The sequence below is a fragment of the Lichenostomus cassidix genome, chromosome 9 (genome assembly GCF_008360975.1).
Source record: "Lichenostomus cassidix isolate B80296 chromosome 9, HeHo_3.0, whole genome shotgun sequence".
Classification (NCBI taxonomy): Eukaryota; Metazoa; Chordata; class Aves; order Passeriformes; family Meliphagidae; genus Lichenostomus; species Lichenostomus cassidix.
The window spans coordinates 20889791-20915625 of NC_139490.1; the positions used below are offsets into that span (position 1 = coordinate 20889791).

At 42.5% G+C, this 25835-nt stretch overlaps 1 protein-coding gene across 2 annotated transcripts in view; it reads left to right on the forward strand.

The window, feature by feature from the left end:
* The window catches only part of ARHGEF4 (Rho guanine nucleotide exchange factor 4), a 213581-nt gene that overhangs the window by 99836 nt on the left and 87910 nt on the right, over positions 1–25835 (forward strand). The window contains exons 5-6 of one of the 2 annotated variants that reach the window (XM_085069766.1): positions 101–427; positions 5768–5897. In XM_085069766.1, the coding sequence (XP_084925892.1) occupies positions 101–427; positions 5768–5897 (457 nt within the window). Of the gene's footprint in view, positions 1–100; positions 428–5767; positions 5898–13005; positions 13339–25835 lie in introns of those variants that run through there. The other variant, XM_085069767.1, reaches the window with a different exon arrangement.

Here is a 25835-nt window from a genome sequence, read left to right on the forward strand (position 1 = left end):
TGAATGACTGAGCTTTGCCATCTTCTGTTCAAACTGACTTGAAGCAAACAAAATTTCCATCCAACAAACCCTGTGTTTTCACCTGCTGTTTGTAAAACAGGAGTCTAAGCAGCACTGTCAAAGGGCACCTGAAAAGAGGCCAAATAAGAAATGGGTTCCCCATCGCAAAAGGAGGCCACCCCGGGTTCCACCATCCCCACGCCCTGTCTCCACCCTGGAGAGCAAAGCCCGGAGGCATTCCTTCCTTGCAGCAGATGAGAAAGCCAAGGACATTCCAGAGAGGAGGAGGAAGAGACCTAAACACCTCTATAAGTGCTTCAGCTTCGATGATGTTTGGATGGAGAGGAACCAAAAAAGGAAGCTAGAGAAGGAGACACAGCCAGAGGGAGGGGTTCAATTGCAACATCTCCCAGAGGACCCCTTCAAAGTAAGAAGCCATACATCGACCTCCTTGTTCCTGGCACTGTCTTCCTCTCTGCTCTGGCTGCTTCTTTCTCCTCTCATCATATTCCTGTCCTCACACTTTGGTAGCATTTCTGTCAGCTTTTCTGTGGGCCTGGTACTCTGTGGGGACTGATGAAACACTGAAGTGGTCCATAAGTGATGATATCTGAAGGTGGTGGGTTTCTTAGTCTCTGTAAATAGCAGTTCATGCCTTACGAAATGTTGGATATAGAATGCAAGAGCATCAGGTTGTTTTGTGAGCTAAAAGATAAGGAGGGCAAGGAGCAAATCAGTTTCCTCAAATCAATATAAATTAAACTGATGAAATCTCATTCTGTGCTCTGTGGTGTTGCTATATAACTTTAATAACGGACTTCTAAATTAGACTTCCCTTGTATCTAAGGCCAACTCCACAATTCCTAGTAAAGCAAATTCCTGCTGTGAAGTGCTCAAGAGAACATTGCCATTGGATTTTTAGCTATTAATATTCTCCTCTCCACTGAGGGAGACTTTTGGTTCAGCATTTGATTGCTTGTGAAAAACTTTGTGGCTTTTGTGACTCACACTGATGGCATCTGTTACTTTTGGATCCAGAGCTAAGGTCTGTTCCCTTCAGGGAGAGTCACAAATCTGTATCCAAGAGCCAAAATTAGCCTTAATACATGCAAAAGAACTTCTGGGGAAAAAGCACATGAGATTAAGGGATGCTCCATGTAGCCTCTCACAATAATATTGAGAAAGTTTCTGATCAAGCTTGAAATCATGTAGCAGATACTCAAATAAAAGCTTTCCTCAGGGGTTTCTGTTGTCTGCAATCTGTATTTGTTTCCTTTTCTCTGTTGTCCTGGTTGTCTGTTTCTCATTGTTCTGACATTAAAATGACAATGTTGGAGGGGAGCTGAGGCCTCAGTAGTCCTATCACCACTTCAGAATGTGCTTGAGCTTATGTGCACAGATAGTTCTGTAAATGGTGAAGGGGAACCATTGGCCTGCCCACTATGGCTTGCTCAGAGGAAACCTGCTGTCTCGTGCCTGTCCACCTGGGAGAGCTCCCATCAAACTGACAGACACCTGGGACAGGAAGCCAGGCCAGTTCCAGATACAGGTTTTCTGAAAAACTGCTCACTGTTCTCCCCTTCTCAAGGAAAGAGACTAAAAATTTGTGCTATTTTGTATGTGTCAGGCACTTCAAAACAAAGTGTTGCCAGTTGCTGCCTGGGTGCTGGATATGATTCTGTGGTGTGTTTCCTACTCTCAGTTCAGTGAGGATGCTTCCCTGGCTCAGCTCCCTACTACCTATGTGATGGAGACAATGAGTAATGCTCCTGAGGCATTTGTATGTTAGGATAAAAAAAAATTTTAAATAAATGAATTGGATTACTTTTCTACCTTGTTCAAAGTTCTGAGTGTTTAGTGCTGCACAGGGATGAAGCAAGCTAGTGAAAGTGAATGCCTGGCTTATATAGGGCCAGGGATTAACAGAAATCAGTAAAATGTATGAAAAATATTTCTCACAGTTCCTTGACAAGCATGGGTAGTGATGGAAATCTAGCCGGTGCTGCAGGGCATGTGCAGAAGCACTGAGACCATTAGCGTTCCTAAGAGGAGTGACCAGTTCCCTCAATGGCTTCCCCTGGAGCCATCAGATTACACAGCTTGAATGCTGTCTGCTTTGCTGATTGACTGCACATTTGGAGGCTGCCAGAAAACAGCTTCTCCTTTAAGCATTTCCACCCTTATTTTCTGGTGCAAACTTACCTCTAAATTGCAATCAGCTGCCCAGTGATTTACAGCTGCCCCTGTGCCCATGGAGACTTCTCTTAACATCACCTGCCTGGGGGGCTCTTGGGCCTCAATTGGTTTTCTGGTTCATTCTTCTCTGGGTAGAAGCAGGTGGGTAGATTTGGGGTTTACGGTTTCTGTCTATTTGTGTTATGTAGGTTATTGACACTTTAATCTTTGTTGGCAGGCTAAGAAGACAAAATGTTTTATTGAGAGGACTGGTGGGATTCAAGGGCTCTTTCTTATGCCTGTAAAACTGAATTTCTTGGCCTGTGCTTTTTATTTATAATAGTAATCACGCAGTTTCTTTTTAATCTTGTTCTATTCTGTCTTTGCAATGCTCTGGTCCTGTAATAGTGCTGGCTTATTCATACTCCCAAGTGTCTTGGGAGTGCTGTCACAAGCTGCAGTGTTTGAGGGCAGTTTTAGAAGGATACTAAATCCCTTTTAATAAGAAGAAACAAATTATCACAAAAGAAGCTTTGTAAGATGTTGATGGTTGTGGTATTGTGACTGCAACAGGACGACTGTATGGGGCTTTGGAGATCTGAAATTATAAGTCTGATGTTTTCTGACATGACTGCCTTGGGATGTGTGGCTTCTGTTGTGACAAGTCACATTGTGTTAAGTCAAGAGCAGGTCAGCCCACAAGGTGATGTAATGCTGCAATATTGGGGAAACAACTTAATAGGGTAGAGCAAAGAGGAATTCTTGATTCTTCAAGTGCTGATTTCTGATACTACTCTGTCATTCAGATCAATGTACACAGAGGAATATAATGGGAATATAAGTCTACTCTGAGAGCTGGCAGTTGGGACAGGGAAAAATGGACAAATAATCAAGAAACCACCTAAAAACAAACAAACAAACCCCCCCCAAAAAACATTTAAAATGCCACTTCTAAACAATTTTGTGTATGTAGGCTTTTTTTTGCTTAGGTTCAGTAAACTGCTCTGCTTCCTTAAATGGGAACAGCCTGTGTAAATTCCCAGTCAAACTCAAAGCTTGACCCAGCTGTCCCTCATAATGAGATGCTGCCAGTAACAAGCTGAGCAGCTTCTGATCTTGGGCCTTAAATTCTTAATATAACACCCCCATGCTGCCCACCCCAAGGGGAAGAAGAGAAACATAGCTGTGGATGAATCTGTATTCTTTTACTTGGCCATCGGCCTTGCTCTTCATATGGTGATGGGTTTCATGCTGTAGCGTGGGGTCCTCTTGCTTGTTTGTAATGCAATGTAAGTTCCCTAACTGGAGCAGAGACAATGCCCCAAACCACTGACATATGGAATGCTGTAATAGCAATGGGCTCTGTTTGGGGAATTATTTTTGCTATGAACTGCCTGTCTATTCCCATCCTGTGCTTTCCTGTTTCGACAAAAACTTAAACCCTGGTTCTTAAGCTTGATGCCTCTTGAGTGCACAGCAATAGGAGCATAGACATGACTTCTACATGCATTTGTTTGAGCAGTTTGTGCACTGCCAAATTAGAGAGATTCTTAGAAGGCCCATCAGGGGGCTATACCCAGAGGGGGTATCGTGCAGAAAAAGGTCTCTTTTATTTTGAAAGATAAATGAGAAGCAGTGAAAAATAGATCTTTAGCATATTGCCCTGAATATGACTTCTGGAAATCTGATTTTACCATGTCCAAAATAAGAGAAAATGAAGATTTGTTGTGTGGTGCCATGTTTATGAGCACAGTGGATACCTCAGATACACTTTAAGAGTGTAATTAACATACTTTGAAGAGAGGATTTAATGAGAAAAGTTGTGCACCTGACAAGGCATGACTTCACAAAAGAGGTAAATGCCTCTGCCAGGGACTGAACTGCTGTGCATAAGAGCACAGAAATAACCCTCTGGAGTCTCTAGCAGAAAATATAGGAGAGAGGATCTTTGCTGTAGACTGGTCCCTCATTTCCCATCCTCTCCCTTGCAGGTTGTGCAAACCCTGCCCACATATTACTAACACCACTGAAAACACTGCTTCTCCTGAGTTAGGGTTGTACAGGCCTGTAGGAATGGCATAGGAATCAAATTATGCCTGTGCCCGAAATTTGGTCTGATGTCCTAGGGATTAATAACAATGAAGCCTGCAGTTTTCATTGTAACAGCCTTAGGCCAGGGTTTTCTGCTTTCTAGTTTTAAACAGAAAAATAATGCTTTCTATCACCTTTCATGTAAATAACCTAGACTTTACCCTTGACATTTTCAGAGCTGTGGCCCAGTAAGTTGTCTTGCTTGATTTTCATTGACACAAGAAGAGTGTGAGTTCCCACTGAAGCTTTGCTGTGACTTTTCTAGAAAAACAGGCACTGCTCAGGTCAATTTAAACAGGGCTCATACTATCCCTCAGGAGATGGTGATTAGTGCCAAAGTATTGGCTGTGTTCTCTTTGTTTTAGGAAAGTAAGTCCAGGAAGAAAAAAACCAAAGCAGGCACAGAGCAGCAGCACTCTCAACTGCATGAGCACTGTGTGCTGCTTAGTTTTGGAAGGAGGGTTTGACTATTGACCATCTACAGGAGAGGCTTCAGCATCAAGGCTAGTCAGCAGACTTTATGCTGATGGGACATGGTGTGGGCTGGTAGGGAGAGGGAAAGATCTTAGCTAGACTACTGGACCTCAATATAGCAAGTTCTTGGCTCAGTGAAGGAGGGATATGTTGTAACTGAATGTCACAGTGGCAAAAGGAAGGGGCAGTAGCGATAGAGATGAAAAGCTGGCTATACCCGTGGGACCAGGGCTTACTGACCTGTGATCTCCCAGTCACTTGCACCTCACTGATGTTTTCTCTGTGTGGCAGCCAAGGAAAAAGGGATAAAAGCATACCTGCAGTATGCATTTGTTACTACATTCTGTATTAGAGGTCGTGAGCTATGTGTATGTTTCAATATGTTTTCTCCTTTAAATCAGCAAAAGTTATTAATTCATTGGTATCTAGAAATGGTATAGAGTTTTCAAAGTTTCATAAAGTTCTAGAAGTTTTATAAAATCAATCAGCCAGGTAGAGTGTGAGAGTTCTTACTTGTACCTTTAGCTGAAGAGACAAATGTGGTTATCCATGTTCTATATGGTTGGGGACTGGTACCAATAAACCTCTAAAGGAAAAAGTTTTATTTTCATGTTAAATACCAGAAGAAAAACTATTAGTCATAAAGCTGTAGGAATAATTCCATAGCTGAGGGAAGGACTTGTTGTAGTGATATTCTTCTCGGCCCCTCCCCCCGCCTGACTAGAAACACTTTGTAGGAAGGAGTGCAACTTTCTGTGAATGGAGGTATGTGTGGTTGTATGTGAAGTATGAATCCAGTATCTGCTTATCCACTTCTGGTTTTATTACCTTGCAGTTTTCCTTGCCTTCTCACTGTTTTCTAACCTTTCTAGCCATAATCATCCATGTGTGTCTACTAACATACTGTTTACTTGCATGAGCAGGTATCAGAGGTGGGAAGAGGTGGTCTGGGATGAATGCTGGATTTTGTCCTGTGGGGCATCTAAACTAAATGTTTGTTGCCTTTGCTTTCCCTCTGCTGTTGCAGGCTGGAATAAGTCCATCTGTCACATCTCCTGTTGCCTTTGACATCCTGCCACTGAAACTGCATCCATTTTCCCAGAGCACTCCGACAGGCTTGGACTGTGTGGGCTGGAAAAGGCGCATCTCCGTTCCCGGTGAGTACAATGTCATGGCTGGATGTGAACGATGAGAGAATTAAGCTCTGGTTTATTGAGTAAAGAAACTATGTGTTAAACATTCTAACCTGCTTATGATGATTGCTGCTTCCATGTCAGAGCAGAAATCTGCTTTAGAGTTGAATTTTTCATGTGCTTTTCATATGCAGGTTTGTTTTCTCCCTGAGTGGATAAACAGGGTGCTGTTTAAAGGCAGTGGTCAGCTTTTGAGTGAAAAAGAGATCACTCATGGCAGAGATAGTGTGCTTGATGTAGAAACATTGTGTTGTCTTGTGAGAACTCTGTCCCACCTATGATGATGTCACCTATATCACACTCTTGAATTAGGTTTCTGCCATTTGTTTGCTGGAAAGCACTACGGTGGGTATGGTGAGGTTCCTCTCAAGTTGCTAATTAGGCACTAAAGCAACTAAATGAGCCTCTAGAGACAGATATTTCCTGTACTTTAAATCCCCTTAAAGAACAAGTGTGCTGTGTTTTCATGAGGAATGTGCATGAAGTATCATGTCTGCTTCATTTCCGATGACTGACACTATCCCAGAATTAAAATGTAAGTTGCACAGATTATTAAACAGTGAGATGTATCTTTGCCAGGCTTTTAAATTCTCCATCTGACAGTGCCTGCCCAAACACTGCAGATATCTCTATCACAGCACTTTGGGGTGGAATAAGAAAAACAGAATGCAGAGGAGTTGTTTGGCCGTTAGGAATCTAGCCAGAAAAAGCCAGCCACAGTTGGGTGCCAAGCTGCCATTTCTGCCTCAGAAGGTCTCTGTACCATCGATTAAACACTGCTGGAGTTACCTAATTAAGGGACAATAACATTGCACTAATTACATCAGAATTCAATGGTCATAATATTTTGTCAAGCAAAACTGGTTTGCTTTCTGACACTTTGTACAGCTTATGCACAGAGTCATGAGGCTTGATCTGAAAATAAGAAAACAAGCTATTTATTATCATGGTGTTGAGAGCCTTTGCTCTCTCAGCACTGAGGGCTTTGATCACTTGCTGTCACAAGCATCTGGTGTTGCCCCAATGCTTAGGACCAGATCCCTGGCTGAATTTAAAAAGCTGCAGCTTTACTCCTTGGAAATCCCAGATGGAAACCCATCATTGTCAAGTTGTCTGTGCATCTCTGACATTAGCTGAAATCCCTGAGCACTGTTGTCATAGAAGTAAATTCTGGGTCACAGCTGAGACAAATTTCATGGTAGTTCCCAACAGGGACATGAGGGAGTTAAAAAATATGTATGAATTTCTGAGGGTGAATAGGGGAAGTAAATGTATGCAGACTGACCAGCTGGCAGTGCTGTAGGTGTTTATATGCTGGCTAGAAATGGGCCATGCAACCTGAATCATCTGTAATTCATACAATATTCCTGAGATAGGTACAAGTGAATTTCATACCATGACCTAAGCCTGCACCTCAAGAATTTCCTGAATGTAGCAAAACAAATGAAATGGAGCAGAATCCTTTTTCCACCACCAAAACCATGCTCCTGGTAAAGGAAACTGATGGAGAGAGGCAGCAGAGATTCTTCTGCCATAGCCATCTCTATTAGATGCTGCCTGTGGGCTTCATTTGAAGCATTTTGGGGAAGATGAATGTGTGCACTTGTCCTTCCTGTGGTAAGATATAGATGAGAAGAAAACTGCAAATTACTGAAGTAATACTTTGAAGTTGATGGATCAGTTTTAGGATTGGCTACGTCCTTGAAGCAGCAGTAGGCAGCAGAATGACCTCTTTGATTCTTGAGCAGCTTTGTTGTGATACCTGTTGTTCTTGACAGGGCTGTAGGGCATGTAAAATATATATAAAATTAAATGGTCAAATCATTTAATCTAATTTTAAGATTCCTAACTCCCAAGCTGTAACCATTTGTATGAATGATCCCAGTATATGCTTTAGTCATAAAAGACACCGGATATGAAACTACTATGCAATAGCCAGTGCTACTAGATACTTCCATGTTGAAAATTAGGATAAATTTCCTATTCTCAAAGTCTGTACCTGGTTGCCTTGTGCAGGGAATGCTGCAGAGACTGTGAGGAATGGAGTATGGAGGCCTCTCTAGTTCTTCAAGTGTGAAATGATGGTGGTCATGGTCCCAGCCCCAAAGGCGCACAGCTCTCAGACTGTGTCATGCAACTACCCATAGGACAAGAGCTGTCCTAGGTCAGGCTGCATGTTCTGTGCTAGAACGAGTGTGGGAGAAGAGCTGAATTTTAACGCTCTATCTGCTGTGCTCGTTACCTTCCGCTCCGCACTCGGAGCCATGGCTCTCCCTGCCTTTTTGCCATGCTGGCAGAAATAGGGCAGGCTCAGAGCTGTCCCCTGGCTGTCCCAGCAGGGCAGCACGGACTGCCTGCCTGTCCCCTCCGCTCCCGCAGCCGCTTGCCGAGCCGTGCGGCACCAGCAGGTGGCTCTGACCCCTGTGCAATGCAGCGCGGGGCCATCGCTGTGTGCTCCGGGCTGGGCAAAGCGGGAGCCTCGCCGGGGGAGCGGGGAGGCTCAGCACCCCTCCAGCACACGCGTGCACACACAGGCGCCCCGAAGTTAACAAAGTTTACCGTCCTGGTCAAACATCAGGAACACCTAAATACTTTGGAAGGGCTTTCTTGGCTGTGCCACACACTTCAGCAGATGGTGTTGATTAATATCATGTCTTTCCCCTTTAGTTCACAGAATATTCTGATCTGGAAGGGACCCACAAAGATCATTGTGTCCAACCCCCGGCCCTCCCCAAGAGTCACACCATGTGCCTGAGAGCCGTGTCCAAATGCTTCTTGAACTCTGGCTGTCTTGGTGCTGTGACCACTGCCCTGGAGAGCCCATCCCAGTGCCCAGCCACCCTCTGAGTGAACAAACTTTTCCTAATATCCAACCTAAACCTCCCCTGACACAACTTCAGGCCAGTCCCTCGGGTCCTGTCACTGGTGGCCAGAGAGAAGAGATCATTGTCTGTACCTCTGCTTCCCCTCTCAAGAAAGTCAGACTGCAATGAGGTCTCCCCTCAGTCTCCTCTTCTAGGAGCCTGGTTATTCCCATGTCTTCATTTGTACTTTTCAGTATGTTCCTTACTGCCAGTTTAGGAAGCAAGCCGCTTCCTAAAGTAGATACAATAATGCTTTTCTGCTTTTTAGCAGCCTCTGAAGACCTTTTGATACAGGTATTGCACCAGGAAAGGGGTGGGAGGGAAGGATCTGATATATGCTGGAGTGAGCAGCAGTGGGATAACAAGGCTCTGGGTAAAAGCAGTGGACCAGCATGTTTGTCTTTCAGGCTATGAGATCTATCTTCTCCTTCCCCATCTCTCCAGAGTCTAGTATTTGTTCATTTATAAACTGAAGACAGCCTAAAATTGGGGATGTTGCTGGGAAGCTGCTTGGACAGTGGCTGCAGCTGCAAGAATGTGTCTACAACAGGGCTGAAGCCAGGAGATGGGCAGTTCTGGGTGTAAGAGCTACCAGCCCACAGGCCTGGAGCAGAAGGAGCATTCAGGGGAGATGCTGCCATTTCTGAGTTTTTCCATAGGGACTTTCCAGCAGGAGGCAATCACAAGGTGACACAGTGACAGACAGACACAGGTTATTGTCTGAGAATTTGAGTTTCTTGATGTCCTTACTCTCACTGCTGTCCATGCCTCTCAGCCAGAGACTTTTCTATTCTTGTGCCAGCTTGTTACCCTTTCCCAGATGTTTCCCTCATGCTATGTCTCAGAGAATCTGAAACTTTTGGATAGGGATAGGGACAGGGACACACACATGACCATAAACCTCCAGGGTTTGTCATATCCTCAGAGAGGGAGAAACCTGTAATAAGTGTATTACAAGACCAGTTTGCAGCTGTGGTAGAACAAATCTCAAACCTGTATTAGTTAAAATCATTACTTAAATGCAGACCAAATATTTTTAGCAACTTCCCATGTGTCTTGTCAGATTTAAGCAGTCTCAGGTCTTTCAATTTTCTGCTATCAGATGTCTACAAGACATGCCCTGGAGTTTTACCCCAGAGGTGTTGCTGGTTGTGCCAAGCAAAGAGGCATGAGTTCATTGTGACTGATGTGTGATGATAATGAACATACTGGTGGCCTTGGAAATCTTGCGATAAGAATAGGCCAGCCAAGTTCTCAAGGGCTGAATCTTTTGTGGATAGTCTGGAAAACAGTGACCACTTAGTGATACTGAGTTACCCTTTGGCCTCCCTGGTGTAGTGGAAAGTATTTCTCAGAGGCAATGGGACTGTTTGTTTACTCAACATCATGTGGACAACTTTCATCTTCTTTTCCCAGCTATAGATGTGCTGTTAAACTCACACTTGGCAACAGTTAATGTGAAGATGTTTGACAGCCACTGGAGAAATCTGTTCAAGAGGGAAAATATTAGTTCAATAACAGGACTTCATTATGTCTTATAAATATTTAGCTGTCTTGTAGTTCAGCAAAATAGCAAGCTGAGTTATTTATTCCATTTTTGTCATTTTAGTTCTTGAAGGGACACAGAAGAAAGTGGTATGCAAGTTCCCAGAACTGTATCATGGTAGCTGTAGCATGAAATGTCCATTCCATCCTCATCAACTAGAGAAGTATGATTGAATTCAAGTGGCTAAAAAATAATCATGTTTCCTACGGTATACTTTTCACTTTGTCTCCTAATCACAGAAAGATTAGACCCACTATACCAATCTTGGTTCTGTTTAACCACAGCCACAAACATTTGCCCTCTGTGAGGTCTCTGATAACATGTGCTCACTCAAAGGCTTTCATCCAGACTTAGAGGCAGGGCCTGGTGGTGGCTGAGTTCCTGAAACTTTGTCTTAGCAGGTTGAGTGGGATTGTATGTATTAGCTACTGAAGTGATTTAGAATATCAATAAAAGATTTAGCATACCAATAAAAATTTTATGTGAGGCAAAGAGTAAAGAAGAAGATCCTAGCAAATCCTAAATTATTCTGGTAGTCACTGTTCAAAGCTGCAAGACTACAGGGCAACCCAACAGAGGCTAAAAAGATATTTTATATGAGATATTTAGGATTAGGTTGTCCAAGGCCAGCTTGACTATGTTGACAGGCTGTGCAGTGAGATCCTTAATCTTTAGTTGAAGTCAGTTACTGCTACATCAACTTTAGTTAACTTATCTCTCTGATGTCACAGAAGAAAATCTCTTTGTAGATTTTACAACAAGAAAAAAAAAATCTGTAGTCAGGGGGATCTCCTCTATGATGGGTTGCGGTCTTGAACTCTGACACAATATTTGTTTTCCACAACTTGGCTTTGTAGTATTTATTTTTCTTTCCATTCTATAAGAAAATTCCTCTCCAGTGCATACATACAACATACATACATAAGAATAATCAGGACTGGATTAGTAGCCTTTCCTCAGCACCTTTCCTATCTGAAGAGCTGCACTGGCCTCCCTTTTTCTCAGTGCCCTGTTCTCCTCATCCACAGAACAGCTGCATTCATCTTTGCTGTCAATGTTTAACCTCCTTCCCCTCATAATTGTGATCAAGAAGTGTTTCTCTCCAGTTGTACTTGAATGCAGGCAGTTCTGGGAGGCCCTGGAAGAACCAGATCAATGCAGAAGAGTGGTTCTACTGCAGTCAAATTGAGAACACATTTCAATTTCTTTGTTAGGAGGTATTAGATATTTTGGTCTAAGTAGCTACATTCAGAAGATAATTGAAGGAATTATTTTGTTACAGATCACTAGAAATGTTATTTTTGTTATTGCTGCAGACCTTTCTTTTAAAGAATAGCTGAAATATTTAAGGGCTCAAAAGTTGGTTCAGCATTGTTGGGTACTTTGTGATATTCTCCAGTGACAGAGTGTGGCATTTTTTCCTTTTGGGAAATACTCAGTAAACCAGAATTATTACTGAACTGAAATAACTCTGCTACTGCACAGATGGGGAGGCAAAGTCAAAGGGGTCTCTCTTGGAACAAGCTGTGATGGGCATATAACATGGACTTAGTTACTTTGGAAAGAGCTGCCTTACACAGAAATTGTAAAATCAGCATTTTCCATTCTTGTGTGAAATTGGGTTCCTGGGTTTGCATTTGGGTGCCTAGAGAGACATATTGACTCTATAAGTGACAGTAGCAGTTTGGGGTTCTCCTTTTTGGCCCACATGTGGGTGGCTGTCCCTCTCCCAGAAATGCTGGCAGAGCTGAGCTCCTACTTTGCTTTGGTCCAACCCCTACTTGCAGAGTCTCATCAGGCTAATTTTCACCTGGCCTGAGTAATCTCACACTGAATCAAGCTAGTTCAGGTCTTACACTGTTTTCTGCTACACAGGGTACAAACCATGTGGCTACTCTTAAATTGTTTTGATAGTTTGACAAATCTGCCATCTGCAAGGTCTTTGAGCTCAGTGGCAGCCCAGAAATGTCCTTTATTATAAAATCTCTGTCGTGCCTCAAAGCTGTTGCTAAACTGCACAGGTATTTCTGCATTCTCAGGAAACTAGCATTCATTTGAGATCCTTCTTATAGGGACATAGAGAATCACCTGTTAGGTAATGAGATTATAAAACTTTGTAATTAAAAGTAGTTAATGATGCTGTTTCAGGTGGGACTGAAGTCTCTTAAAAAGATCACACATGGAAATAGGGATCATCCCAAGTCTACAGTCTGGGAGTGGATGCTAAATGATTTTTCAAAACTCCCAGCTGCAACCTCCCCAAATCTCAATCTGTGTTCTTCTGGCTTTAATTTCATTCTGAATTCTTTTTCTGAGTGCTTACAAAAATAGTTTTTTAATAGCAGCAGCCACAGCCAGTTCTAAACATGATTAGTTTATATGTTAAATCCTTTCTGAGTTCTCAGGGGAAGAAGATAACACAAGGTCTCTCTCACTTGTGCATTTTTAAAATGCATGAAATTCTACTATTTCCACTTTTTTTTTTTTTTTAATCTGGCAGTTCTGCTAAATTAGGAGGAGAGATCTCTGTCTCACCCTTGCTTTCTTAATGCCTTGAAATCGGCTTTAATAAGAATCAGCTGCTGGAAGCTGCAGCTGAAAGCAGTTGAGCTGCCACAGAGGGAGCCTCCTTAGTGGACCCCTATGATGTCAGGATGCATCGAGGCAAGCGGAGAGGAGGGTAGGAATCCAGCTCAGTGCTCAGCCAGCGCTGCCAGGTACCACTGCCCTGGGAGCAGCTCCGGAGCTCACTGCCCCTTTCCTCCCGCGGCACAGCAGAGCCCCTGGCTCTCCCTCTCACCTGCCTGCATGAGGACCCAGCAGTGCCCCAGTGAGTCCAGCGGGGCACACAGTGGAGAAAACTGCAGCAGCAGTGGCAGCTCTGGGCTCTCACCGGGCTCGGATTCAGACAGCAGCGGGGTGGTGTGTGGTGGTGGTGGGATGAGAGGTGTCCTGTCCAGATACTGGAGCTTGGAGAGTCTTCACTCTGCCACAGGTAAGGAGCCTTTTTTTTTTAATTTATTTTTCCTTTTTTTTTTTTTTTAAACTGCTCTATGATATTGTACTGACCTTGAGAAACCAAACCAAACCTGTTAAAAAGTATATAATTTGGAAATGCAGTCTCTTAGTCTTGAGAAATAACCAAAGCATTCAGTGTTTTCTAGCTATTACCCCTTGCACATTTAAACCTAAACCAAAACAACATAGACCCTTAATAGATTTCTTAAGTCAGCAGGGAAGAAATAGGTTTTTAATGGCTTTGGAAATAGTGCTTGGGCTTCTACCTGATTAAAGCTGTCCTTGCCTTTTGGAACGTTTCCTTTTTCAGCTTAATTTTATAGAGCCAAATGTTGGAGTTGACATTTCTCTGTGTAAATTCTAGTATAGAGAGTATCACTGCCTCTAGAAAATGTCCAGGCGAGTGCTGTGCAGCAGATGAGGGCTAGGTAGGGTTGCACTGCTGTGCACTGAAGGAGGGAAAGGCAGTTCCCTGAGCCAGCTGCTCAAGTTCAGTTTTTGCTTTCCCAGCCATTATTTAATGCCTTTCTGAACCAGGGAGTTTGGAGGCATGTTCCTATAGCCTGGACCTATTCTGACTCAGCCTGTCTGGATGTGGCATTCTGGTTTTTAGTCACTGATGTGCATGTTTAGGGTTTGAATGTTTGAACTGGAAGCGTGGTAAAGAAGCTTTCTCATTCCCAGCTGATACTGGCAAAGATGTTAATGGCCAATGATTGCTGAGCTGTTCAGCTGTTGCTGTTTAGAGAGATTTTTAATAGAGCTGCAGTAAATTAGTTCCTCTCTTAGATAAATTCAGACAAGTGCCTTCAAGGCCACCAGTGACTTCCATTTCCTTAGTAAAAATACCCAGTGCTACCAGCTAGAATCAAGGCTTGGGAAGAATTCAGGGTGCAGTTCTGTGTAATCTGCTTTAGTCATGTGTACTTTTAATTATTGAAAGGTTTTACTATTCCATCTGCTACTATAGATTTGGAGCTGTTTAATAAAATCTCCACTGCTGCTGTGGAGCCTCTGCTGAAGTGTGACTGCACAATCACAGAGGAAAGGACTACAGCAGGGTGGCCAATCCCTGACTTTCCAACGCACACACCACACCTTCTAGGTGGCCAAGAAGCACTAAACACCTACAGTGCTTCCCGAGCCTCCACGGACAGGAAGAAGCTCAGGGTGAGATCAAGCCATTGGTGCTCTGTTTTGGGGAGAGATCTGGGCTGCAAGTACAAGATAATACGCTTTTGCATCACAGTAGCATCTGCTGGCTATTTTCTCTTGTAACTGGGAATGCAAATTAACCCCAGCATGCTCTGACTGTAACATAAAATAACTGTGGCACAGGGTCCTTTTGCAAACTCCTGCTCGGAGTTGTGCGTGGGGCTGCCAGCAGTTCCATCCCCTCTGTGTTCCAGGGTTTGCTGTCAGCTGCCCTCCCTGGATGCATTCTTGGGCTTAATCAGGTCACTTGAAACAAATGGTGTACAATGATACAAAAGCAGTAAGGTTGATAGCAAAAGTGGGCTTCAAAGCTAAGTCTATTTTTCTAAATGCTCTTTGATTTCCACAGTAGTCTTGCTCCCAAGGCTGTGAGGCATGGGCATGGTGTCATTTTGTGGATGCTGCATGCATTTAGCAGGAAATACAGAGATGAGAGGAAATGGAATAAAAAATGGTATGGAGACAGACTGAGGACAGGGAAAAACCAAATTAAGTTTCATAATTACAGTATTGATATATAAATACAATAATAAAAGCAGATCACTGCATTTCAGACTCCTTGCTGCCTTAGAATACTGTGGTAGATGTCTTCTCACATGCAAAAGATGTCTGAGCAGTTGGTCTCTAACTACTAACAAAATTCAGGTCAGAATTAGGATTAAACTTTGAAGCAATGGACCACCAGGAGGAATTTATTTTGTTTTGATTCTGCTCTGTCAGAATTATTCTTCGGCTTAAACTTAGGAAAATGAAGTAGAACTGCTCCTCTCCATCAACATCAATTCCCTGTCTGAGGAGTGAGGGAGGATTTCTTTAAAGCTTGTGCTAAATAACATTTTTGAATGGTAAAATTTAATGCGCTGCCTAAACCAACCAAAAAAACCCAAACAGAAAACCCAGCAGGAGCAGGAGCAGCTGGAAAAGCATGAGAGAAATGGGAACTAAAGTGTGTGGCAATGTCCTCTCCTCAGAGGAGCAGGGAGCCTCCAGCATCTTTCTGTGTGATACATCAAGAAGTTAGGGAGGAAAAAAGAACACAGACTGTGTGGAAACACTAGGAAGTGCCCAACATTTTTTAAAAAAGGTCTGAGAGAAGAGTCAGTCTCTTTCTCTATTTGAAAGGGATTCTGCATTTCCAGTAGCACCCTTAGGGCTGGATAGGTGGACTTGGTGGAGAGGGTTTTGCTTGTCTTTCCCCCTGTGTGTACATAAGGTTTTCTGTAGGGATCTTCATGTTCAGTCTGTTGCTGTCTAAGACTTCAGAGAAGATTAGAAATAAACCAGATTTAAATGATTGAAAAGTGGAGGTGAAAAGAAGGTGGGAGGTACAATTGGAATGCATCCATTGGAGTTTTTCTTTTACATAATTTAGATTCCAAGGAATTGAAAAGACAGAGGTGTCTGTGTGTTTATGAATACATATGTTTGACAATGTGTGATTTCAGAAATACAAATTGAAAAGAGTGTGTAGAAAAGGCCAGTAGAGTTTCCTGAGGTTCACAAGAGGAAAAGCTGTCTTTGGTTAGTAATCTTCCTCTGCAGTTAGTAATGAAGTACAATTCGTTTTGGTTTGGGGTTGACCTTCTTGTAGTATACTGATCAAGAGAGGAAGCTAAATGTGACACAGTTGAAAGAGAAAAGACCTGTTGTTACAGCATAAACTTCTGTGCAAGTGCCATTTGAAATAGAACTATGTAGAAAACATGGTTCAGACTTGTATGAAGTGAAAATATCTACTGTTTTTTAGTATCGGTGCATGGCATTTCTGGTTTAAATGTCAATAAACACTACCTTACATGAAAAGGCCCTTCTCCCTGAAGCTAAATATAAACAAGAAAATAGGGAATGCTTTACTGTTCTACCAGGCTCTTCATTTGAGTATGCCAGAGGACTTCACAAGCATCAGTAACCTTCACAGAGGGCCCAAAAGTCTTTCAAATCATGATTTAGGATAGTTAAAAAGGTATAGTTTGATACTTGGATGGTATCCTTGCTATTTTTAAATATTTATTAGCATTTTCCTAGTGTGTTGCCAGGGCAGTTCTCCAGTGAAAAAAAGGACTGGGAGCCGGGCTGGTCCAGCAATTCTGAAAATTGGGCCTTAAGTATCTCAGCTGGACAAAAACCCTCAAGGCATCCAAATTAAAAGTCAGTTGTGACAGTGCTCCAGCAAGTGATTCAGTGGCACTCTGGGCACTCTAACCCTGGTTTCCTAGGCAAGACTTTGTACCCCAGGCTCATGCTGCCTCTATCCCATTCATCACTGTTGTACAACTTCACTGAAAAGTTTTTCCTTTAGAATGTTTCCAGGTTCAAGCCTGTGAGCAGCTCTCTTTGCTTTTCCAACTCCTTTGTTGCAGTTCCAATCCCAACCTCATTAATACTTCTGTTTATTCTTCTTCTTGTCCAAGTTGGGAAGGGCTGGAAGAGCAAAGAAAGGTAGGGACAAAGGGGAATCACAACCTGGAGGACTAGTGGTTGCCATAGTTTCTCTGTGACACTCTGTGTATTTGTGCATATGTAGCAATTTAATTGTACAGGCTACACTCCAGTGCGCCTCTGCACAGATTTGTGGCTCCTAATATGCAGATATGCTCATCTACTGCCCTTGGGAATATGGCCTTTAAACAAACAAGAAAACATGAAGCATGGGTGTGGAGTTTTTTTTCTTCATTCAGACCTTAAAAAGAAAATTGTGGGTTTTTAAGGGAGGTTTTTTCCAAGTCATTCATTTCATTGTTGTGGCTGATGAGAGAGCCAGTAATAGAGCTGTGGCGACTGCTTTGCTTCTTTCTTGTTTGGCAAGAGACTTTCTTTTGAGCTCTTTCTTTTTCTTTTTTCTTCCCCTGGCCCTGCCTTTTTGGTACTGATGTCTTCAGCTGTGTTCATGGACTGCAGTGCATAATTCCAACTGACCCTTCTTTCTCTAGGGTTACTCAGTCAGCAAGAGTTAGAAGTCAAACAAGGGGAGATTGATTTAAGGTTCAAATTGCTTCAGAATGCATCCAAAGGAGAGCAGGGAGGAAAAAAGTGAGTGCCTCAAAGCATCCGCTGCAGCATGTTGATGTTATGTGTCACCCTTACCTTGGCAAATTGTGAGCTAGGACATTTCATCTGTATTCACTGCTTGCACTAGAACATGTGATATTGTTCCCACATATATTCTGTGTCACCTGCCAGAAAAACTTCCACTTATCTTCTGAACTAATAGTCAATGGATTTAAGAACAAACAAACAACAATCCATGCTAAATTAACTTGGATTTTTCTCTCTGTATGGATTCATTTGTAATGGTGACCGGTTTAGGTTAAACCTAAGGGTGATCCTGAACTTTCAAGGAAGAATTACAAGATGAACATCTCTTGGTTGAACTACTGAGCTGCCCTAAAACTTAAGTAAATATTTCTTAGTTGAAAATACCTCTTCCAAATAGTGTGTTGAGTGTTGCTGAACTGTGACTTGACATCGCATTCAGATAGTGAGGACATCTATATTAGTAAGTGGTTGAGTTCATTCCAGTAAAGGCAATTTCAGTCAATACTAAATGTGTATAAACTTGGACCTAACACATTTAGTACATTTACAGAAATATTTTTTTCAGTGCAAAGCATCCTCTAGCATCGTGCTTTCCCACTAAAGAGAATAAAAACCAGTGTTAATATAGGTAGGAAGTCTAACCATGTTTCTGTACCTCTGTTTCCAGCAGAACCAGTTTTTGTAAGTTCAGCTACTTTGCAGTTCTAATTACATTTTAATGTATGGGGAGGGGGGGTTGGTTCTAGTTGACTTTCCCTTGAGATTTTTTTGTTTTGCTTCAAAAGGAGTAAATGCTTATTCTCATGTCCCTGTGAGGCACAGATTAGCACTGTGCCTACCAGAGGTAAACATTCCCATCTTTGCTGATGCTGTGGTTGCAGCAGGGAAAAATAAATCTTTGGAGTACTGCCTGTGATTCTTCCCCAGGTGTCCCAGGTACACCATCTTCAACCTTTTCCTTCTCTGCCTTCAAAACTACTCCCATGAAAAACATGTAGATTGTGATTCTCTTTGCTGAGGAATATGACAACTTCTAAGGCTTTATTTTCTCAAAGATTCTGTTACTTTTAGAGTAGTCTTTCAGACCAACTCTTCTTTGGGATATATCCAAGCTTCAATTGCTGCTATTTTTCTAGATGGAATTGAAACAGCTTTAAGCCACCTGACGTGAACACTGCCAGCATCACAGCTCTTGCAGCAGGAAACTGGCATGGTCCAAGAAAGTAAAGGAAGGGGGAATGAGGGTACCATGAAGCTTACCTGACTCTTCATTTCTTCTCTACCTTTAGGTAGATATGCAAAGGCTTGCAGTAATTTGAATGTGCCTTTTCATTTGCATTATTTGGGTCTAGTTCACATAGGTAAAAAAAGCAGCAAAAATAGGTTAGAACATGTGCTGGCAAATAGTGTCTATGCCCAGTGGTCACAAGGAATGTGTGTACTTGCTGCCTGCGCATGGTGAAGCTATGGCTGCTTAGCAGTTAGTTATGTTAAACAGTATAGGGAACAATCATGCCTGTCCTGTACCATCAGGATGTATTCCTTTAAATTACTAAGCTTGTCTGTAACTAAGCTTATTCCCTACTAAGGTCTTGTTCTCCAATTCATCTGAATCATGAGAAGTGTCTTTGAAGGGTTAGAGAAATATAGCCCTCTTCTGAGTGTCAGTAATTATCTGTGGAGGCTTCTAATTTAATTAGAATCCTGTCTCATCTCAAAATCCTTTTGTGGTCTGATGTTTGTTAAACCAACTAACTAGTTCAGTGATTTGCTTAAAAGTGCCAATGACAAGGTGAGTGTGCTGGACTGCACATGATATTGGTCAGAGCAAGCCCAAAGTCTGAAGATGAGCTGTCTTCTTGAATACTGAGTGCCTTCAGTGGCTGTGCCTTTCTAAAAAAGCTGCTCCTAAACGTGGTGTGTCTGCACATGAAAGCGAGACAGTAGCTCAGGTGTAAGCTGATAAGAACATCTTTTGCACCTGGTTAACTGTCTTGGATTACATTGTGTGAACATCCAAGTGCTGGCAGCTCTCACTGCAAATATACCTCGGGGTGTATTTGCCTAAACAGGTACAGAGCTTTTCTGTTATTCTCAATCCTTTCTAATTGAGGAGCAAGGGGTTCCCTGGACTATGATGTTAGCTCATAAGAGCTCAAATAACGTTTTTTTTTTCCTTTTTTTTGCCATGGAGTACAGAGTAATTGCTTTACTAGATTAATTGAGCCATTTCCAAGTTGTGCCATATCCCAGGGAATGCTTATGGAAGCTCTAATGCATCACCCCACGTGCTGCTGATTCCTGCATTCTGTGGCCTCCAGCAGGATGGAGGCTGGCAAGTGGTAGTAGAATGGGAGGGAAATCAAAGGCTAAAGGCAACTGAGTACACAGTTGTTTTGAATATCATTCTTCTTGCTCTGTTAAATTATTTTTTTACCTCGTATCTGAGTGTATGTGTATACACACACAATTATTAATTAGCTAAGCTTAGAATATTCCTCAGTGAGATTTCTTGAAAACAAGCATTTCTAGCTGTGGGCTCTAATTTTTTTTGTCTACCAACGGAAAAGTTTACTTTCAGAACCCTTCTTAAATGGTCTGAAAAATGTCTAAAATAGTAATTTTAAATAAATTTCAAATGTAGTGTTAATGTATATGGTACCATCCTCTTGCTTTGGAAGGTAAATTACATGTACGTATTTATAAAATAACTTGAAAAAGAAGTTTTTGTGTCAGGAACATGAGGAGAAGGCAGAGCTTTGATTTTTATTTTTATTTTCTTAAAAAAATCATTATAACAGCACTGGAATGTTTCATGTTGAGAATAAAGAAAGATAAGACTGGTGATGTTTTCATAACAAATGGCAGAGATTTATTTCTATGTGGGAGTGAAATTGCAAGAGTTTTCCTTTTGGCTAATGAAAATACTTTCCATGAGATAGTTTTGAATTAGGCTCTTTTTTTAAAAATTGAAGTGTCCTTAAAAATGCAGGGAAAAGGCAGTGTGCTAGGAGGTTCAATATTAATGCCAAAGGATCTGTTTAATGGGTAGGGTTAAGCTACTGTGCTCTCCCTTGGCCAATGGAATCTTTCCAGGCCAGGTGTGAAAAGCCCTCAGCTCTTTATGCACTAAGATCACTACTCAAATGTATATGTGAAAAGACATACTTGATATTTAAAAACTGCAGTTCATGGAGTCTTCTAAGAGACAAAGGAAGACTACAAACAGGGCCTATGTGCTTACTGGCCATGGCTCCCTGTTCTTGGAGCTGTCATTAACGTTATTCCTTGCAGGGATCTTTAGAAATGTCAAGGCACACACAAGTTCAAAGGAGGAAAACCTGTCTACATAATTACTGAATTTAAACAAACCCAACCCAAACTATCTGGAAATTAAAGGCTCAGCTGTAGCAATAAGGTGCAGCAAGCAGTGAGAATCAATCTCACCTGCTGAACAGGGGAAGCCCAAGGGCTGCTGGAGCTCTTCTGTGGTGTGACTTCCCTAGCTGGCTCTCAGGTAGGCGACCACACTCTGTTACACTATCTGGTCCAGGACACAGGGCAGCTCTAGGCAATCACACAGGTGCTCAAGTGGTCAGTTCAGAGTTCATAAAAAAACCCCACACCTGCAGTGTTCAGCTCTGCCCTCAGTTCCAGTTGTGAGGGTCTAGCAGTTGGGAGATGACAGTAGGGTGCTACAGGCAGCTGTGTGGTCCAAGAGTAAGGCACTCTGAGCTCCTGAGCTGTTTCCAGTCCTCATGTGCAGATTTTATTGTGTGTCTGTATTGAAATTGTCTCTGTTTCTGACAGTACAGAGTGACCTGGATAAGAGAATAATAGCCTGGGTGCTGGAGCTGTTGTTTGAAGCACTGGGCTGGCTCAGCTCCTGCTGACTCGCCTGGTGCTCTGGCAGGAGAGCCCTCTCCCTGAGCAGAGCTGCATGTCAGCTTGAGGTCACTGATGGTACATCCTGCTCAAGGCAAAAACCTACTCTGCATGCCTGAAAGAAGCTTTGACAATAAACCTTTTAAGAGAGTTTATTATGAAAACACAGCGTTACTAATACCCTGAAAACAGTGGATTTGGATCAATTTGAAATGTGGCATTCTTATCAGCCTTAAAAGCCTGAATAAATTAAAAATATGCAGAACCCATCTGTACTGAAACTTGTTGATTGGATCTGTCATTTTCCTTTGGAGAGCACAAAATAATTTAATTTGGGCTACTTTTGGTCCCAATACTGAGCTTTACCACAATCTCTATAGTGTCATAAATCTAGGGCCTGGCAGTCCTATTTCATGCTGTTTTACTGTCAGTACTCTGCATAGGTTGAATTCTGGGGGTTTGGTCAAGTCTTCTTTTGTGCATCTGTAGTCACAGTTGGTGGTGTAATGGTCACCTCTGTTCATGCTGCTTTTTCTGGCTCACTTGAGAGCGCACATTGCATAGCTTCTATGCTTGGGACTTCTACTTGTCCCAAATGCCACTTGACCATCATCTCTGAGCCACCGGAGGAAGCCTCCAAAGTAATTGTATGTAGGACAGCCTAGGCATCTTCTAGGCAGCCACTTGTGATTGTCCAATCCAGATAACTCCTCTGATCTGGAGAACTTAGCTTCCAGAAGGAAAAAATATACTTTCAAGGATAAGATAAGAAATGTCACAGTGTTTCAAGCCTGTGACTTGACACTTGAACAGAATTATTTAAAAATACACTGAATTAATTATGGCCAGGTCATTAGTCTTGACTCATCTAAGTAATTTTTGATGTCTCTGAAATCACAAATGTAGATGACTGTAAGCACTGCTGGATCAAAGTGCTGAAAGGCTGCTTGGCCAAATACATGTTTTTTTCTGAATAAAGGTGGGACCTGCAACCTGGTATTCTGTCTTCCTCTCAGGTGCTGCCTTTCTTTCAGTTTTCATTTTTGAAAAAGGCATCTTGATTGCAAAGATTTTTCCAGCTGCAATTTAAAAACAAGGAATGATTTATGGTTTTTGGGAATATAGTGCAAATACAGGGAAGAGGACAGCCATTCTGTCCACTTGTCAGAGGACCTGGCACCCATTCTTATACTTCACACTTCTATTGGGCTGTTGAGTGACCTGCAGTGGCACCAGTGCTTTAACTTTACAAGTGACTGTGACCCAATTCCTTTATCATACTAAGCAAACAAGGGGCAGTTCAGCACTTCCTAAGAGGAAGATGAGTCTTGGCTAGCTGCAAACTGTAAGCAGATTAGAGCAGGAGTAACTTCTTTCAGTTACTTCCTAGCCTTTATTTATGACAAATGTTTTCAATGTCACCTTGCTTTGTGTGGTGTGCTGTGCTATGCTGGCTGTGTGGATCCTTTTCTCTTCTCTGAGCAGGCAGCAGGGATGATGGAAGTTTCCCCCTGCATGCCTGTACTTTGCAAGGAAGCTGAATAGTATGATTGACACTGATTTTCTTTAATCATGCTCTAGTTTCCAGAGTCCTGGAGAGCTGAAGCATCCTCTGCCATGGGCTACTTCTGAAAATTTTACCTGATGTAGATGTTTCTAGTTTTCCTTGAGGGCTTCTAAGCAGGTCTTCCTCCCAGCCTGAATCTCAGAATGCTTTAGGCACCACTGGAGATTGTCTAGTCCTACTCCCATGTTCTAACCAGGGTCACCTGCATGAGCAGTGAAGTTTGAATATCTCCAGGAATGGAGACTCTGCAACCTCTTTCAGGCTATGGCTACCCTTAGTGTAAAAAAGAGTTTATATTTGAAAAGAGTGTACTGTACTTTGGTTTTTATCTATTTCTTCTTGTGCTTTTATTGGCCACCAGACCAGAGTCTAAATATGTCTTCTACACCTCCCTCATCAGGTACACATATAAATTGTTATGATCTCCCTGAGCATTCTCTTCTCCAGGCTGAAGAGTCCAAGCTCTCTCAGCTGCTCTGTCTATGTCAGGTGCCTTAAACATGCCTAACCTTTAGCTGGGACCCACTCCAGTACATCCATGTGTTCCTTGCACTTCCTTACATTGGAGTCCTGGCTGAGTTTAATGCAGTGTGTTTTCTGGAGTTCTAACCACCTTAATTATCATCCTTCTGCTTGTGGGTAGCAGAGCAACTGGTATCACATCTGAAGTTTTACCTATCAAGTGCTTTCTTTGGCAAGGCAGGTAGGGAGATGAAATTTTTCTGAAAACACAAAGCAGAAGCAAATTTTTCATGCCTTAGTCCTGAGGGCCAGAGTTTGCTGACCGTTGGATTATTCCAGGATTCACAAGTTCCTTCCTATAGATCAGCTGAGCACATAGCTGGAGAGGAAGCGTTGAGAAGCCAAGACAGGTCAGAGTTGCTTAATTGCAGCAGATCTTGTAGTTGATGCTTCATTGGTGACACATGCCTGTAGAGACAGTGTTTGATGCCTAAATCTCTGAAAGTGTTTGATTCTTTTAGGGTATGAATTGCATGGTGTGGGACATATTTTTTTGTTTGGGGTGGGGTTTTGTGACCTCTTGCTGCATGTATCTGCACTTGTGAAACTTGCGAGTGGGATGTGGGGAAGAGAGCATCTGATCAGTACTGGGTTTGTTTTTCTGAGAGTAATGTCTGATATCAGCTGGACCACAGCCTCAGGCATAGAGGACTGACTTTGGTGCACATGTGAAAGGGATCTGGTTGCACAGTTGATGCAAAGGTGAAGCCTTGCCTGAAGTATCCTTAGAAAGCACTGAGGCTGTGTGCTCTTCGATTGAGCCTTGTGTGTGGTTTCTGCACTATACACAGAAACTCATTCAGTCCAGCTATTTATAGCACTCCATAAGTAACAAGTCATAGCACAGAAGGGACCTGCCATATTGGGCACAGCAGCCTACAGTTTTGTGCTGCAGTACACTAATTATTAATCCCAGAAATCTATGTTAGAGGACAGTGTGTGTGTTAGAATGAGCCCTTGTGAGTAAATTCCCTGGATAACCCTGTTTAAACACAACACTCCTTGGTTGTGAATATCTTCCCTTGTCGCTCAGCCTGTTGTGCTCAGAGGGATTTGATCTAACTATTTTCTTAGACAATTTAAAGCATTGCCATTAACACAGGGCTTTCTCCTGGAAACACTGATCTCAACTACTTTCATCTTGATAAATCACCTGAGGTAACAAGACTTTGAGTCTTCCTTGGGACAGAGTCTGGAAGTAGAATAGGAATGCTGTGAGGAAAGAGGTTTTGGTAATCACTAACTCTGTGTACTCTTTGTGGCAGGCAGGCACATTACCTACATTCCTGGTCTGTTTTCCTCTCCTATAAAACCTAAGTACAAGGGACAAGCTTGTGTGGGTTGCTAAGTGCTGTCTGTAAGACAATCAAAAAGAAAACAGAGCTGGGCCATAGACCAAAAACATTGCTTCAAGTACCCTACAAGGGCCATAGAAAGAGCACAACTCTGCTGCAGGTTGGAATTTCCTGGCTCCCTGTATGACTCTGATTCAGAATCTCAGAGCCCTGTGACTGGAAGTGTCTTAGTGGGTCTTTCACTATTAAAATTCACTATTTTAAATGGATTGATGTTAAAAACCTGAGCAGTTCCCACACTGTGTGGTTTTAGATCATCATTGTTCTGGAATGATGTTACAGTGCGGTAAGAAGAGCAAGGTGGTCATGTTTTGTCTTATAACATGTAGTGTATTCCAGGCCAGGTTGGATGGGGTCCTGGGCATCCTGACCTAACTGGTGGCATCCCTGCCTATGGCAGGAAGTTGGAGCTAGGTGAGCTTTAAGATCCCTTCCAACCCAACCTATTCTATGATGATTCATAAGGCAGCAGCTGACAGAAGGGACCTCAGGTCATGTTTTGCACTGTAATGGGGTTTCTTCAGTGAGTGATGCTGTTTGCAGTATTCTACAGGAGTCCTTCCTGCTGTGTGAGCCTCACTTGGCTAGGAGAAGAAAAAGTCTTCTGAAGTGACTTAAGAAGTTGTCTTTCTTTGCTTATGAGAATCTTCTATCTTCAAAGTAGGGATAAAATTAGTATATGAACCTCAGCTCTTTAAAAATGAGGGTGAGGAACAAAATTTAAACCCTTTTTCATCAGCAGTTAATGCTCAGCTGTTTGGCTGTGTGTTGGAGAACTTAGGGTGAAGCTGGGAAGCTAGTTCCCTGCCTTCTGCAGCAGGAGCCAGCATGGGTGGCAGAAATGTGATCAAGAGAGCACTGGTATCCCAAAGGGCCCCCATTAATTCTTCTCTG